Source organism: Onychostruthus taczanowskii, unplaced genomic scaffold (assembly GCF_017590055.1).
Source record: "Onychostruthus taczanowskii isolate IOZ18803 unplaced genomic scaffold, ASM1759005v1 scaffold235, whole genome shotgun sequence".
NCBI classification, from domain to species: domain Eukaryota; kingdom Metazoa; phylum Chordata; class Aves; order Passeriformes; family Passeridae; genus Onychostruthus; species Onychostruthus taczanowskii.
The window spans coordinates 219,581-231,680 of NW_024499629.1; the positions used below are offsets into that span (position 1 = coordinate 219,581).

Consider the following 12,100-nt stretch of genomic DNA (forward strand, 5'->3'; position numbering starts at 1 on the left):
TGTGTGTCACCTTTGCAGGGGGTGGGCTCCGTCCTTCCCACAGAACACACCTCAGGGACACTGGAGGTGTCAGCTGTCCCTCTCTGTGTGCCACCCCTGCAGGGCGTGGGCTCTGTCCCTCTCACAGGACACACCTGGGGGACACTGCATGCTGTCACCCGTCCCTCCCCCGCCACGTGCCACCCCCAATCACCACAGACCCCGCTCCAGGAGTGGGGCGTCACGGCCGTTTATTGCCCTCCCTCGGGGGGCAGCGGCTCGTAGGCGTCCATGTGCCCCCTGACGCTGCGCGCCACCTCCTCGGCCGTGCGGGAGCTGCCGTAGCAGTCGCGCAGGAGCCCGTCGGGATCCACCAGGAACGTCAGCACCGAGTGATCCACCACGTAGTCGCCGTCGGCGTCGCGGGGCCCGGCGCTCACGTAGACGCGGAAGGCGGCGGCGGCGGCGCGCACCTGCTCCGGGGTGCCGGTGAGCCCCAGCAGGCGCGGGTGGAAGTCGCGCAGGTACCGCGCCAGCGCCGCCTCGTCGTCGCGCTCGGGGTCCACGGTGACGAAGAGCGGCTGCAGCGGCGGCAGCGCCGGGTCGCGCTCCAGCAGGCTCACGGCGCGGCTCAGCCTCTCCAGCTGCTCGGGGCACACGTCCGGGCAGTGCGTGAAGCCGAAGTAGAGCAGCAGCCAGCGGCCGAGGAAATCCGCCTTGCTCCGCGCCGCTCCCGCGCTGTCCCGCAGCTGGAAGTCGCCCTGGCCCAGCGCCAGCTGGCGGAGCTGCCGCAGGCGGCGGGAGCGCCGCTGCCGCTCCTTCTGCTGCCGCAGGTACAGCCAGCCCGCGGCCGCCGCGCCCGCCACCGCGCCCGCCGCCGCATCCCACCCCTTGGACCCCAACCCTGTCCCAAAACGCCCCCTGACCCCTCATCTCCCCCCTCCCCCGGCAGTCCCCGCTGACCTTTGACCTCTCCCGGTCCCTCCGCCGCCGGTCCCGCCCGGGGCGCCCGCGCCGCTGCCGCCGGAACCGGAAATACCGGCAGGGGGCGGGGCCACGGAGGAAAGGGGCGTGGCCACGACGGGAGAGGGCGTGGTCTGCATAGTGCGCGTACAAGGTGGGCGGGGTGCGGCCAAAGCGGGAGGGGGGCGTGGCCAATGCGAGGGGCGTGGCCACAGCACACTTCCCTCTTCCACCGCGAGGTGGCGCCACCGCCCCGCGCCGCAGCCCTCAGAATCGTGAGGGGGTGAATCGTGAGGGGGTGAATCGTGAGGGGGTGAATCGCGACACGGCCCCGACATCGCGGTCACTGCGGTTTATTGTGAGTCCCGGCACGGCCCCGGGAGGGATCCCGAGGGCACGATGGTCTCGGCCACCAGCGGCGGCGGGTCCCGGGGGGGCTCCGGGCCGAGGCACAGCGCGTCCTGCAGCTGGCGCCGGCCCTCGGCGCCGAGGGTGCCCTCATGGTGCAGCCGCAGCCAGGGCTCGCCTGAGGGAGGGGACACAGAGGGGTCACCGGGGGGCTCTGATCCCCCCAGATATCCTCCCAGATATCCCCCCAGATATCCCCCCTCATCCGGGGTTCACCCCCAGCCGGGACTCTTCTGAAGGAGGGGACACGGGGGGGTCATGGGGGGCTCTGATCCCCCCAGATATCCCCCCCAAATCGGGGTTCACCCCCAGCCGGGGCTCGCCTGAGGGAAGCACAGAGGGGTCACCGGGGGGCTCTGATCCCCCCAGATATCCCCCCCAACCCGAGGGCACCCCCAGCCAGGGCTCGCCTGAGGGAAGCACAGAGGGGTCACCGGGGGGCTCTGATCCCCCCAGAAATCTCCCCCACAACCCGAGTGCACCCCCAGGCAGGGCTTGTCTGAGGGAGGGGACACGGGGGGATCATCGGGGGGCTCTGATCCCCCCTCATCCGGGGTTCACCCCCAGCCGGGACTCTTCTGAAGGAGGGGACATGGGGGGATCATCGGGGGGCTGTGATCCCCCCAGAAATCTCCCCCCCAACTCGAGTGCACCCTCAGGCAGGGCTTGTCTGAGGGAGGGAGGCACAGAGGGGTTATCGGGGGGCTCTGATCCCCCCCCAAACCGGGGTTCACCCCCAGCCGGGGCTCGCCTCAGGGAGGGGACACGGCGGTGAGGGGCTGATGGGGGTTTCGGGGGGCTCCCCTCACCTGCCCGCAGGTGCTGCCCGGTGCCCACCAGCAGCTCGGCGCCCACGCGGGGGTTCACGGGGTCCCCGGCCCGCGACCGGCCTGCGCCCAGGCCGTGCAGGACCCGCGCCAGGGGCAGCGCCCGCACCTGCTGCACCCAGCCTGGGGACAGGGGGCAGGGGGACAGGGACATGGGGGGGACAGGGACATGGGGAGGGACTGGGACATGGGGTGGGACAGGGACATGGGAGGGCAAGAGGATCAGGGACATGGAGGGGGGAGCCCCCAGCCTTGGCAGGGCAGGGACATTGCGGGGATCCCCAATATGGGGGTGTCGGGACATGGGGGACACAGGGGAGAGCCCCCAGCCTGGGAGGAGAATGGGAGGGGCAGGGACGTGACAGGGAGACCCCAGCCCGGGCGGGTCAGGACATGGGCATCCCCCAGGGATGTGGGGCAGGGGACACAGGTGAGGACCCCCAGAACACGGGATGGGGAAGCGGGGACCCTCAAGGGGCAGGGTATGGGGGTTTGGGGACCCCCAAACACAGAGGATGGGCAGGTGAGGACTCTCAGGGTGGGGGGAATAATCCGGGGGAGTCTTGAGCATCCTGGGGAGGGGCGAGGGGGGGATGGCGATGGGTGGGAGCAGTGGGAATGGGGGGACTTTCAGCCCCCCGGAGGGGCACGGGGTGTTGGGAGAGAGGGGAATTTGGGGTGGGGTCCCTCTGACCTTCCTGCGGCGCGGGCAGCTCCTCGCAGACCTTGGCCTCGCCCAGGAGCCGGCGGCGCTGGGCGGGGGTCCCGGCGCAGAGGCCCCGGGCGGTGTCGGGGGGCACCCCCTGTGCCCCCAGCATGGCCTCGAACGTGCCCAGGGCCGAGCCATCGTCCAGAGCCCGGGCCAGGCGCTCACGGCCCTGCTCGGCCCCCGCGGCCATCCCGCACTGCCAGAGCAGCACCCCGCCTGCGCCCCAAAGCGGGACACGGCTGGGACCCCCACTCCTGGGGAGCCCCAAACCCTGCCCCACTGCACCCCCACCCCTGCTCGGGACAGGGAGGAGGGGCGGGGGCAAGGGGAGGGGGACGGGGACCCCAGGAGGGGCTTAGGAGGGGACAGAGAGTGTGGGGGGGACCCCGGGGTGGGGCGGTCAGGACTGGACACAGGACCCATGTCTGCTCCGTGTCCCCTCGTGTCACCGCACTGACCCAGGGCGGTGACCAGGTGTCGCAGGTCGGGGGGACCGCCCCCTCCTTGTCCCCCCCGTGTCTCCCCGTGTCACCAGACTGACCCAGGGCGGTGACCAGGTGTCGCAGGTCGGGGGGGCCGCCCCCTCCTTGTCCCCCCCGTGTCCCCCCGTGTCACCAGACTGACCCAGGGCCGTGACCAGGTGTCGCAGGTCGGGGGGCCGCCCCCTCCTTGTCCCCCCCGTGTCCCCTCGTGTCACCGCACTGACCCAGGGCAGTGACCAGGTGTCGGAGGTCAGGGGGCCGCCCCCTCCTTGTCCCCCCCGTGTCCCCCCGTGTCACCGCACTGACCCAGGGCGGTGACCAGGTGTCGCAGGTCGGGGGGGCCGCCCCCCTCCAGGCACTCGAGCGCCTCCAGCACCTCCAGCGCGTTGCCCACGGCGCGGCCCAGCGGCTGCTCCATGCGGGTCAGCAGGGCCGCCGTGCGGATGCCCAGGTGTGCGCCCACCTCCACCTGCGCGGGGACAGCGGGCAGGGACAGGGACAACAGGCGGGGACAGCGGGCAGGGACAGAGGTCAGGGGTGGGGACACGTGGGGACAGGGACAGAGAGAGAGGACAAACAGGGACAGCGGGCAGAGAGAGGAGCAGGGACAGGCAGGGGCAGTGGGAAGAACAGATAGGGACAAGGGACAGCAGGCAGGACAGGGATGGGACACGTGGGGACACGGACAACAAAGGGCAGGGTTAGGGACAGGAGCAGGGACAGCGGGAATGGCCCGGGACAGTAGGCAGGGAGAGAGGGCAGGGACAGGGACAGTGGGAGGGGACAGTGGGCAGGGAGAGTGGACAAGGACAGGGGCAGCGGGCAGGGATGGACAGGGACAGGGACAGCAGGAGGGGACAGTGGGCAGGGAGAGTGGACAAGGACAGGGACAGCGGGCAGGGATGGACAGGGACAGGGACAGCAGCGGGGACAGTGGGCAGGGAGAAACAGGGCAGGGATAGGGGACAAACAGGGACAGAGACAGGAGCAGGGACAGGAGCAGGGACAGGCAGGGGCAGTGGGAAGGAGAACAGAGAGGGACAAGGGACAGCAGGCAGGGAGAGTAGAGAGGGACGGGACACGTGGGGACACGGACAGCCAGGGGCAGCGGGCAGGGTCAGGGACAGGAAGCGGGAATGGCCCGGGACAGTAGGCAGGGAGAGAGGGCAGGGACAGGGACAGGGGGAGGGGACAGTGGGCAGGGAGAGGGGACAAGGACAGGGACAGCGGGCAGGGATGGACAGGGACAGGGACAGTGGGAGGGGACAGTGGGCAGGGAGAGTGGACAAGGACAGGGGCAGCGGGCAGGGATGGACAGGGACAGCAGGCGAGGACAGTGGGCAGGGAGAGACAGGGCAGGGATAGGGGACAAGCAGGGACAGAGACAGGAGCAGGGACAGGAGCAGGGACAGGCAGGGGCAGTGGGAAGGAGAACTGAGAGGGACAAGGGACAGCAGGCAGGGAGAGTAGAGAGGGACGGGACACGTGGGGACACGGACAGCCAGGGGCAGCGGGCAGGGTCAGGGACAGGAGCAGGGACAGCGGGAATGGCCCGGGACAGCAGGCAGGCAGAGAGGGCAGGGACAGCGGGCCGGGCAGGGGTCCCGGGGGTCCCCGAGGTCTCACCAGGCTCCGGGCCAGCTCCCGCGCGCTCTCCTGGCTGGGGTACAGAGCTGCCTCCCCGAACTTCACATCCAGCACCAGCGCCGAGAGCCGCTCCGCCGCCTTCTTGCTGAGGATGGAGGCTGGGCCGGGCGGGGGGGGGGGCACCGGCTGCGCCCCCTCCCCGCGCCCCGCGTGCCCCCGCGGCCCGCGTGCCCGTACCGGTGATGAGGGGCGGGCTGTCCACGGTGGCCGTGACGTCGCGCAGCCCGTAGAGCACCCGGTCCGCGGGCACCAGCTCCGCGCTCTGCCCCACGATGCAGCAGCCCACCCGCGCCAGGATGTGCTGCATCTGCGGGCACCGGTGTCCCGTGGGACCCCGGGGACAGCCCATCGGCACCCCGGGGACACCCCAAGGGTGTCCCAGTGAGACCCCCTGTGATGAGCTCTGGAGCCCCAGTGCCCCCAAGCCCGGATCCTGCAGGGTGTGAGGGTGCCCGTGGTGTCCCCGTCACCCCCCATCCGTCACCTCCTCGGGGCTCTGGGACACGCGGAACCCGGGAATGGCCTCCAGCTTGTCCAGGGTGCCCCCGGTGTGGCCCAGCCCGCGCCCGCTGATCATGGGCACCTGGGGAGGGACACGGGTGGGCGCAGGGGCTCGGGGACCCCCCCGTCCCGCCCCATCCCCGGGTTCCCCTCACCTTGCAGCCACAGGCGGCCAGCGCGGGGGCCAGGGCCAGGCTGACCTTGTCCCCAACGCCGCCGGTTGAGTGCTTGTCCACCACCAGCCCGTGCCAGGCGGGCGGCCAGGCCAGCGTCCGGCCAGAGCTGGCCATGGCCTGGGTCAGGGCCAGTGTCTCACCCGCGTCCATGCCCCGCAGCCGGATGGCCATCAGCATGGCCCCTGCGGTGACAGCGGCCGGCCACATGTCACCTCCCCTGTCCCCAAGCTGACCCGTGCCCCGCAGCCAGACGCCATCTGCGTGGCACCCGGGGACACGCGGGGCCACCTCAGTGCCCTCCCCAGGACCCCCACCCATCCACATCCCCTGGCCGTGACCTTCTGCCACGCGCTGGGGTCCCCCTCTCGCCCCCCATGGGGTCCCCCAGCTGTGTCCCCTGCTCGTGACCCATTGCCATGTCCTGGAGTCCCTCTCTTGTCCTCCCAGGGTGGTCCCCCAGCCGTGTCCCCTGCCCAGGACCCCTCGGCATGTCCCGGGGTTTCCCTTGCTGTCCCTCCTACTGCTGAGACCCCCCCTGTCCCGGTGCCCCCTGTGCCTTTGTCACTCCCCTGGCCATGTCCCCACCTTTCTGCCCGCGCTCCCCGCCACGTCCCCGTCTCGTTGGCGCGTCCCCGGCCGTGTCGCCCCTCACGCTCCCTCCGCTGCCCTCCCGGCCCCGGGGTGTCCCCGCGCCCCTCCCGCCCGCACCGATCTGTCCCTGCTGCGCCGTGCCCTCGGTGACGCCGCGCACGAAGCTCCGGATCTCGGCGTCCTCCAGACGCTCCCCGTCCCGCTTCTTGCGGATCAGGGTCGGGAGAGGGGTCGGGGCGTCCATCCCTGTCCCGGGCAGCTGGCACCGCGATGTGGCAGCAGTCACGCCCCGAAGTGGCACCAATGGCACCCGAGCCCGTCCCGCCGCGCCCCGGTTGCCCAGAGCCGCCACCCCGAGCCCGCACGGCCGCGCCTCCCCCGGCGCTGCCGGGACCTGCCCGTGCCCGCCTGGCCCCGTGCCCGGTGCCCGCTGCCCGCGGGTGGCGAGGCGGCTCCGGCCGTGGACTTTGAGCCCGGGGCAACGAGCGGGGCACGGGAGAGGCCTCGGCGCGGGGTGATACGGGGGTGGCACGGGGGGGGGCGTGACACGAGGGGTGGCCCCTGGGTCCTTCATTCACCTGGACACTCGCAGGTGATGCCGTGCCAGGGGTCCCCCCATCCCACAGATCCCACAGAGCGGGGGGAGTCCTCAAGGCGCGGCGCTGATGGATGTCCCCTCTCTGTTCGGTGTCCCCAGAGCACCCCATGGCCCGAGGACCTGGGTAGGATGGGATGGGACTGGAGCAGGGAGGGGGTTGCTAGCACATCCCACCCCACCATGGGGTCCCTCTCCGTGGCCCTGACAGGGTCTCCTTTGGGATGGGCAAGGTGTGGCTTTAGGGGAGCCCCCGGCCCCCCGTGCGACGCAGCGGGACGGGAGAGTGAGCGAGTGCTGCTGTAGTTCGTGTTTGTCACAGGCTGACAGTGTCACACAGGACAGTGAGCGAGTGCTGCTGTAGGTTCGTGTTTGTCACAGGCTGACAGCGTCACCCATGTCCCCATTCCCCTACAGGTGCAAGTCCATCATGGGGACCACGCTTTCCGAGTGGCGCACACCAAAGGTCTGTCCTTTTTTCTGGTCCTGCGGGAGGACAGAGACGGTGTGAAGGTGAGGGGCTGTGGGTCCCCGTCCCCCAGGCCTGTCCTTGTCCCTGTCCCCGTCCCCACTCACCGGCTTGGGGTAGTAGTCGCTGGGGCTGGGTGTGTTGGAGGTCAGGCACAGGCGGGTCCGCCCCACTATGGTGCAGCGGGGGGCCCGTGCCATGTACAAGTTGGTGTCCACGGTGCCGTATTTGTTGGGTCCTGGGGTCTGCGGGGAGAGGGGCGGGTGATGTCACCCCCTGGATGCCCCACACCCTCAGTACCCAGAGCCCCTGCACCCCGCATCCTTGGCACCCCAGCCCCCCGGAGCTGTGGCACTCCAGACTCCTTGGTACCCCAACCCCTGGCACCGCACACTCCTGGTACCCCAGTCTCCGGGACCCTGATACCCCAGATCCAGTCCCCTGGTACCCCAGTCCCTTTGCACCCGACCCCCAGTTCCCCAGCCCCCTGCCCCCCCAGTCCCCCGGCCCTCCCAGCCCCCACCTGTTTATTGTCATCGAAGATGCTGGGGCCTCGCCCTGTCATGATATACTGGGGGGTCGATGTCTTGTTCACTAGGCGGGGGCCCACCACGGGTGGCAGCTGGTAGGTGGCAGGGCCTGGTGGGGGGGACACGGCTCAGGGGGACACGGGGCTTCACCCTCCCACAGGTGGGGAGGAAAGGCTCAGCCCCGGGGCGCTGGGCGGGTCAGACCAGCCAGGGGATGTTGGGGAGCCCAGTCTGGCCAGGGAGATGGGGGATCCCAGCCCGAGAGGAGATGGGGGGCCCAGCCCAGAGGAGATCAGGGGGTCCCGGCCCAGTCCAACACAGGGGAATGACGGGGATCCCAGCCCAGGTGGGGTGTTGGAGGTCCCAGCCCCGGGGGACACGGGGGACCCCTCACATCCCACTCTCTCTCTCTCACCTGGCGTCTGCTGGGGTTTGTCCGGGCGGCCGCGGGACCTCAGGGAGCAGGCGGGGGCCGAGGGCAGGGTCACCCTGTTGGCCTGCTCCGGGGAATAATACGCTGCAAGGGCGAGCGGGGGTCAGCCGCCGTGCGCTCCGGGCGCTGCGCGGGGTGCCGCCCCCGGGGCTGCCGCCCCTCACTCACCTGGCCCAGGTGTGTTGCTGGCCCGCCGCTCCCGGGGGCGGCCGCCCATGGTGAAGGCGGGGCCGCGTTCCCGGCCCCGGGCGGTGAAGCCGGCCGGCACCAGGTACTGGGGGCCGGGGGAGCGCGGCTCCTCGGGGCCCCCCAGCTTCATCCCGAAGCTGTAGGCGGGGGCGCGGCGTCCGGAGGGGTCGCGCTGGTCTTTGCCTGGGGGCGGGCAGGGGCTCGGTGGAACTCGGCGCCCCCGGCTCGCGTCCCCCGTCGGCCCCGCGGCTCCGCGCTCACCGGTGCTGCCGGCGATCCTGTACTTGGGCCCGGGGCTGGGGTACGCGGCCGAGGTGGGCCCCCGGAGCCGGTGGGGTCTCCGGGGGCCCACCCACAAGTCGTTTGACATGGGGGGCTTCGTCGGTGGCGCCCCAGCCTCAGGCTCGGCCCCCGGGCCGGTGGCCTCGGGGGGGGACGTGGGTGCTCCCGGCGCGGCTGCCCGCGGTGAGCGGGGTGGCAGCTGCGGCGCCGGCATGCGGTGATGGCCGTGTTGGTGGCAGCGGCGCCCTGGTGACAAGTGACTCTGCGGGGCCGCGGGCGCCGGCAGCGGCGGCGTGGTGGCCGTGGTGGCCATGGTGTCACAATGGCCGCGGGGTTCCAGCGCTTTGTTCCCCCGGGACAGCGCTCAGCACCCCGGGGTGACAATAGTGACAGCGCCGGGGAGGGAACGCCGGGAGCCCCGTGGATACACCCCGGCACCCCATGGGTACATCCCAAAAATACACCCCGTGGATACACCCCGGCACCCCATGGGTACATCCCGATGGGTACATCCCAAAAATACACCCCAGAAATACACCCCATGAGTATATCCCGATGAATACCCCCAAAAAATACACCCCATGGATGCACCCCTGGCACCCCATGGATGCACCCCTCGGACCCGATGTCTGACCCCCCAGAACCCCATATATGAACCCCCCCTGGATCCCGTGGGGAGGACAGGAGGGACACGGAGACACAGGAGCACAAGGACGGAGGGATGGGAGGGGACATGGGGACAGTGGGGGACAGAGGAATATGGAGATTTGCATATGAATGACATGTGGGGGACATGGGGACATATGGGGGGACATGGGAAGAGCACGGGGACACGGGCACACAGGGAGAGGGTGAAGGGGGTGACAGGGGGATATGGGGACAGGGGGGATATAGGGCATGTGGGGACATGGGAATATGGGGGACACAGGAGGACAGGGGGACACGAGGACGTGGGGGGGACATGGGAACACAGAGACCGGCTGAGATCCCCAGGGGCTGCCGTGGGGACACCCCTTCTCTTGGGGACACCTCTGACCTGGGGACACCTCCGGTCGTGCCCCCCGTCCACCCCCCATGGGGAGCTCGGGGGTCACACGGGGCTGAGTGTCCCCGTCCCCTGTTGGTGTCACCCGTGGGGCACAGACACAGTGAAGGGACACGGGGGGTCCCGGTGCTTCGGTCACTTTATTGGGGGGTCTCTGTGTAGGGGGGGCTGAGTATTGGGGGGCTGGGGTTTGGGGCTGGTCAAGGGGCTGGGCTGGGGGGGCAGGACACAGGGTTTGGGGACAGAGTGTGGGGCAGGGATGTGGGATTTGGGGAGCAAGACAGTGGGGGCAGGACTGGGAGAAGGGTTTGGGATCTGGGACAGGGTTTGGGGGACAGGAGGTGGAATTGGGAGGGGGAGGTGGGGTTTGGGGGGCAGCACAGCAGGGGTGGGATTGGGAGCAGGCAGTGGGGTCTGGGACAGGGGTTTGGGGACAGGCCCAGGCTCGGGGGGCTGCACAGGGGTTGGGGACAGCCCCCCCAGGCCCCTAGCCCCTCTAGGCTTCGTATTTGCAGACGAAGGGTTTGCGCTCGCCGCAGGCCTCGCCCTCCCAGGCCATGAACCCTGCAGGGACACGAGCCAGCGCTGGCACAGGGGACACGTGGGACACTCTGACAGCCCCAGTCCCTCCCTGACACCTCCTGACCCCCCTGACCCTCCCTGGCACCCCCTGCCCCCCCAAGCCTTGTGTCCCCCCACCAGCTGAGTCCTCCAGTGTGGCACAGGGCTGTCCCCAGGCCACTGTCCCCAGCCCTGGCTCCCAGTGCCCCCCTGACCTGCCGAGTCCTCCAGGGCGATGCAGGGATGTCCCTTGGGGCCATCGTCCCCCTCCCAGGCCCAGTAGTGCCGCGGGGACCCGTCAGCCCAGAGCCAGCCCTGGCGCTGTGACAGGGGCACAGGGACACAAGGTGGGGCAGAGGGGGACGGGGGGACAGGGACACACAGGTGAGACAGGGACACACAGGGGGACAGGGGGACGGGGGACAGGGACACTGGGGAACAGGGGGACGGGGAACAGGGGCACAGGGACACACGGGTAGCAGACAGGCAGTGCTGCAGGGCGCTGCAGGACCCCGGGATGGGACACGAAGGTGTGGCAGGGCGCGGTCAGGGCAGGTTGGGGCGCAGGGGGGACAGGTAGCGCTGCAGGCAGGGGACACCAGGAAGGGACATCAGGGTGTGGCAGGCAGGTACAGACAGGCACGGCTCGCTCAGGCCACGCACCCGCCGGTGCAGCCCGATCCAGACGCTCTCCTCCTTGTCCCTCTCCCTCTCCCTCTCCTTCTCCCCCTCCTCGTCGTCCTCTCCCCGCCGCGGCCGCCGGGCGATGAAGGCGGCGAGCGCCCGGTGCTCCTCGGGGCTGTGCAGCGACGCCAGGTGGCCCCCGCGGGTGGCCTGGCACCACGCCTGGGGACAGCGCCACGTGCTGGGGGGTCCTGGGGGTCTGGGGGACCCCCGGAACCCCCCATTCCCCCACAGCACCCACCTCAGCCCTCCTCCAGCTCAGCTGCTGTCCGAAGTAGCCATAGCAGTGTCCCTCGAAGGACAGCCACCCCCGGGGACACCTGGTGGCCTGAGCCCCTGGGGGGGACAGAAATGTCACCGTGACGCCCCCAAACCCAGATGGGATCCCGCGGGGGGGGGGGGTTTGGGGGGTCAGGGCACCTCCGGCCCTGTTTGGGGGGCTGAGGCTGGGGGAAAATGTTTGGGATGGGAAGCAGAGGGTGGGCAGAGGGCACTTTGGGGGTCACAGGGTGTGGGATCTCAGTGAAATGTGGGGGTCTCAGGGTGCAGCCTGGGGAATCGGTGCAGGGGAAGTCTCAGGGTGCAGGTGGGGATCTCAGGGCACAGTTTGGGGGATCAGGGTGCAGTTTGGGGTCTCAGGGCACAGTTTGGGGTCTCAGGGTGCAGTTTGGGGGAGCAGGGTGCAGTTTGGGGGCTCAGGGTGCAGTTTGGGGTCTCAGGGTGCAGTCTGGGGTCTCAGGGTGCAGTTTGGGGGATCAGGGCACAGTTTGGGGTCTCAGGGTGCAGTTTGGGGTCTCAGGGTGCAGTTTGGGGTCTCAGGGCGCAGTTTGGGGTCTCACCCGGCAGGGAGGGGGGCAGCACCAGGCAGCCCAGCAGGCAGAGCCCCAGGAAGGCGGCAGGACCCATCCTCAGCCTTCCTGCAACGGGGGGGCTGCAGGGGCGGGGGGAGCGGCCGGGCACCCACCCCTGCAGCACCCACCCCTGCAGCACCCAATGCTGCCCCAGCACCCACCCCTGCAGCACCCACCC

At 70.5% G+C, this 12,100-nt stretch overlaps 4 protein-coding genes across 4 annotated transcripts; all 4 read right to left on the minus strand.

The window, feature by feature from the left end:
• Positions 1-213: 213 nt before the first annotated feature.
• Positions 214-1,280, minus strand: LOC121336447 (protein SCO2 homolog, mitochondrial). The gene is made up of 3 exons (XM_041405588.1): positions 1,163-1,280; positions 943-1,076; positions 214-869 (listed from the first exon to the last, which is right to left on the minus strand). Exons 1-3 carry the CDS (start codon positions 1,278-1,280, stop codon positions 231-233), a joined length of 891 nt encoding a protein of 296 aa, XP_041261522.1. The 3' UTR covers positions 214-230.
• LOC121336439 (thymidine phosphorylase) lies at positions 949-6,542 on the minus strand. The gene is made up of 9 exons (XM_041405581.1): positions 6,401-6,542; positions 5,672-5,874; positions 5,500-5,598; positions 5,193-5,322; positions 4,995-5,113; positions 3,675-3,837; positions 2,872-3,102; positions 2,160-2,300; positions 949-1,468 (listed from the first exon to the last, which is right to left on the minus strand). Exons 1-9 carry the CDS (start codon positions 6,525-6,527, stop codon positions 1,296-1,298), a joined length of 1,386 nt encoding a protein of 461 aa, XP_041261515.1. The 5' UTR covers positions 6,528-6,542; the 3' UTR covers positions 949-1,295.
• A 747-nt stretch (positions 6,543-7,289) lies between these two features.
• ODF3B (outer dense fiber of sperm tails 3B) lies at positions 7,290-8,869 on the minus strand. The gene is made up of 6 exons (XM_041405589.1): positions 8,761-8,869; positions 8,479-8,682; positions 8,293-8,394; positions 7,871-7,986; positions 7,455-7,592; positions 7,290-7,364 (listed from the first exon to the last, which is right to left on the minus strand). Exons 1-6 carry the CDS (start codon positions 8,867-8,869, stop codon positions 7,290-7,292), a joined length of 744 nt encoding a protein of 247 aa, XP_041261523.1.
• A 1,224-nt stretch (positions 8,870-10,093) lies between these two features.
• Positions 10,094-12,042, minus strand: LOC121336441 (dromaiocalcin-1-like). The gene is made up of 5 exons (XM_041405582.1): positions 11,911-12,042; positions 11,313-11,407; positions 11,051-11,233; positions 10,603-10,708; positions 10,094-10,390 (listed from the first exon to the last, which is right to left on the minus strand). The coding sequence occupies exons 1-5, from the start codon at positions 11,975-11,977 to the stop codon at positions 10,323-10,325; spliced, it is 519 nt and encodes a 172-aa protein (XP_041261516.1). The 5' UTR covers positions 11,978-12,042; the 3' UTR covers positions 10,094-10,322.
• Between the last annotated feature and the right edge of the window lie 58 nt (positions 12,043-12,100).

What these genes read in the sequence shown, in the direction of transcription:
- LOC121336447 (XM_041405588.1), bottom strand. Translation starts at nt 1,280, where the DNA reads ATGTCGGGGCCGTGTCGCGATTCACCCCCTCACGATTCACCCCCTCAC. An exon ending in CCTCGCGGTGGAAGAGGGAA is followed by an intron (nt 1,077 to 1,162) that starts GTGTGCTGTGGC and finishes CGCACTATGCAG; the next exon opens with ACCACGCCCTCTCCCGTCGT. An exon ending in GGGACCGGGAGAGGTCAAAG is followed by an intron (nt 870 to 942) that starts GTCAGCGGGGAC and finishes TTGGGGTCCAAG; the next exon opens with GGGTGGGATGCGGCGGCGGG.
- LOC121336439 (XM_041405581.1), bottom strand. Translation starts at nt 6,527, where the DNA reads ATGGACGCCCCGACCCCTCTCCCGACCCTGATCCGCAAGAAGCGGGAC. An exon ending in GGCGCAGCAGGGACAGATCG is followed by an intron (nt 5,875 to 6,400) that starts GTGCGGGCGGGA and finishes CTGTCACCGCAG; the next exon opens with GGGCCATGCTGATGGCCATC. An exon ending in CAGCCCGCCCCTCATCACCG is followed by an intron (nt 5,114 to 5,192) that starts GTACGGGCACGC and finishes CGCCCGGCCCAG; the next exon opens with CCTCCATCCTCAGCAAGAAG.
- ODF3B (XM_041405589.1), bottom strand. Translation starts at nt 8,869, where the DNA reads ATGTCAAACGACTTGTGGGTGGGCCCCCGGAGACCCCACCGGCTCCGG. An exon ending in CAGCAACACACCTGGGCCAG is followed by an intron (nt 8,395 to 8,478) that starts GTGAGTGAGGGG and finishes TCGCCCTTGCAG; the next exon opens with CGTATTATTCCCCGGAGCAG. An exon ending in GCGACTACTACCCCAAGCCG is followed by an intron (nt 7,365 to 7,454) that starts GTGAGTGGGGAC and finishes GTCCTCCCGCAG; the next exon opens with GACCAGAAAAAAGGACAGAC.
- LOC121336441 (XM_041405582.1), bottom strand. Translation starts at nt 11,977, where the DNA reads ATGGGTCCTGCCGCCTTCCTGGGGCTCTGCCTGCTGGGCTGCCTGGTG. An exon ending in GCTGCCCCCCTCCCTGCCGG is followed by an intron (nt 11,408 to 11,910) that starts GTGAGACCCCAA and finishes TGTCCCCCCCAG; the next exon opens with GGGCTCAGGCCACCAGGTGT. An exon ending in GGATCGGGCTGCACCGGCGG is followed by an intron (nt 10,709 to 11,050) that starts GTGCGTGGCCTG and finishes CCCCTGTCACAG; the next exon opens with CGCCAGGGCTGGCTCTGGGC.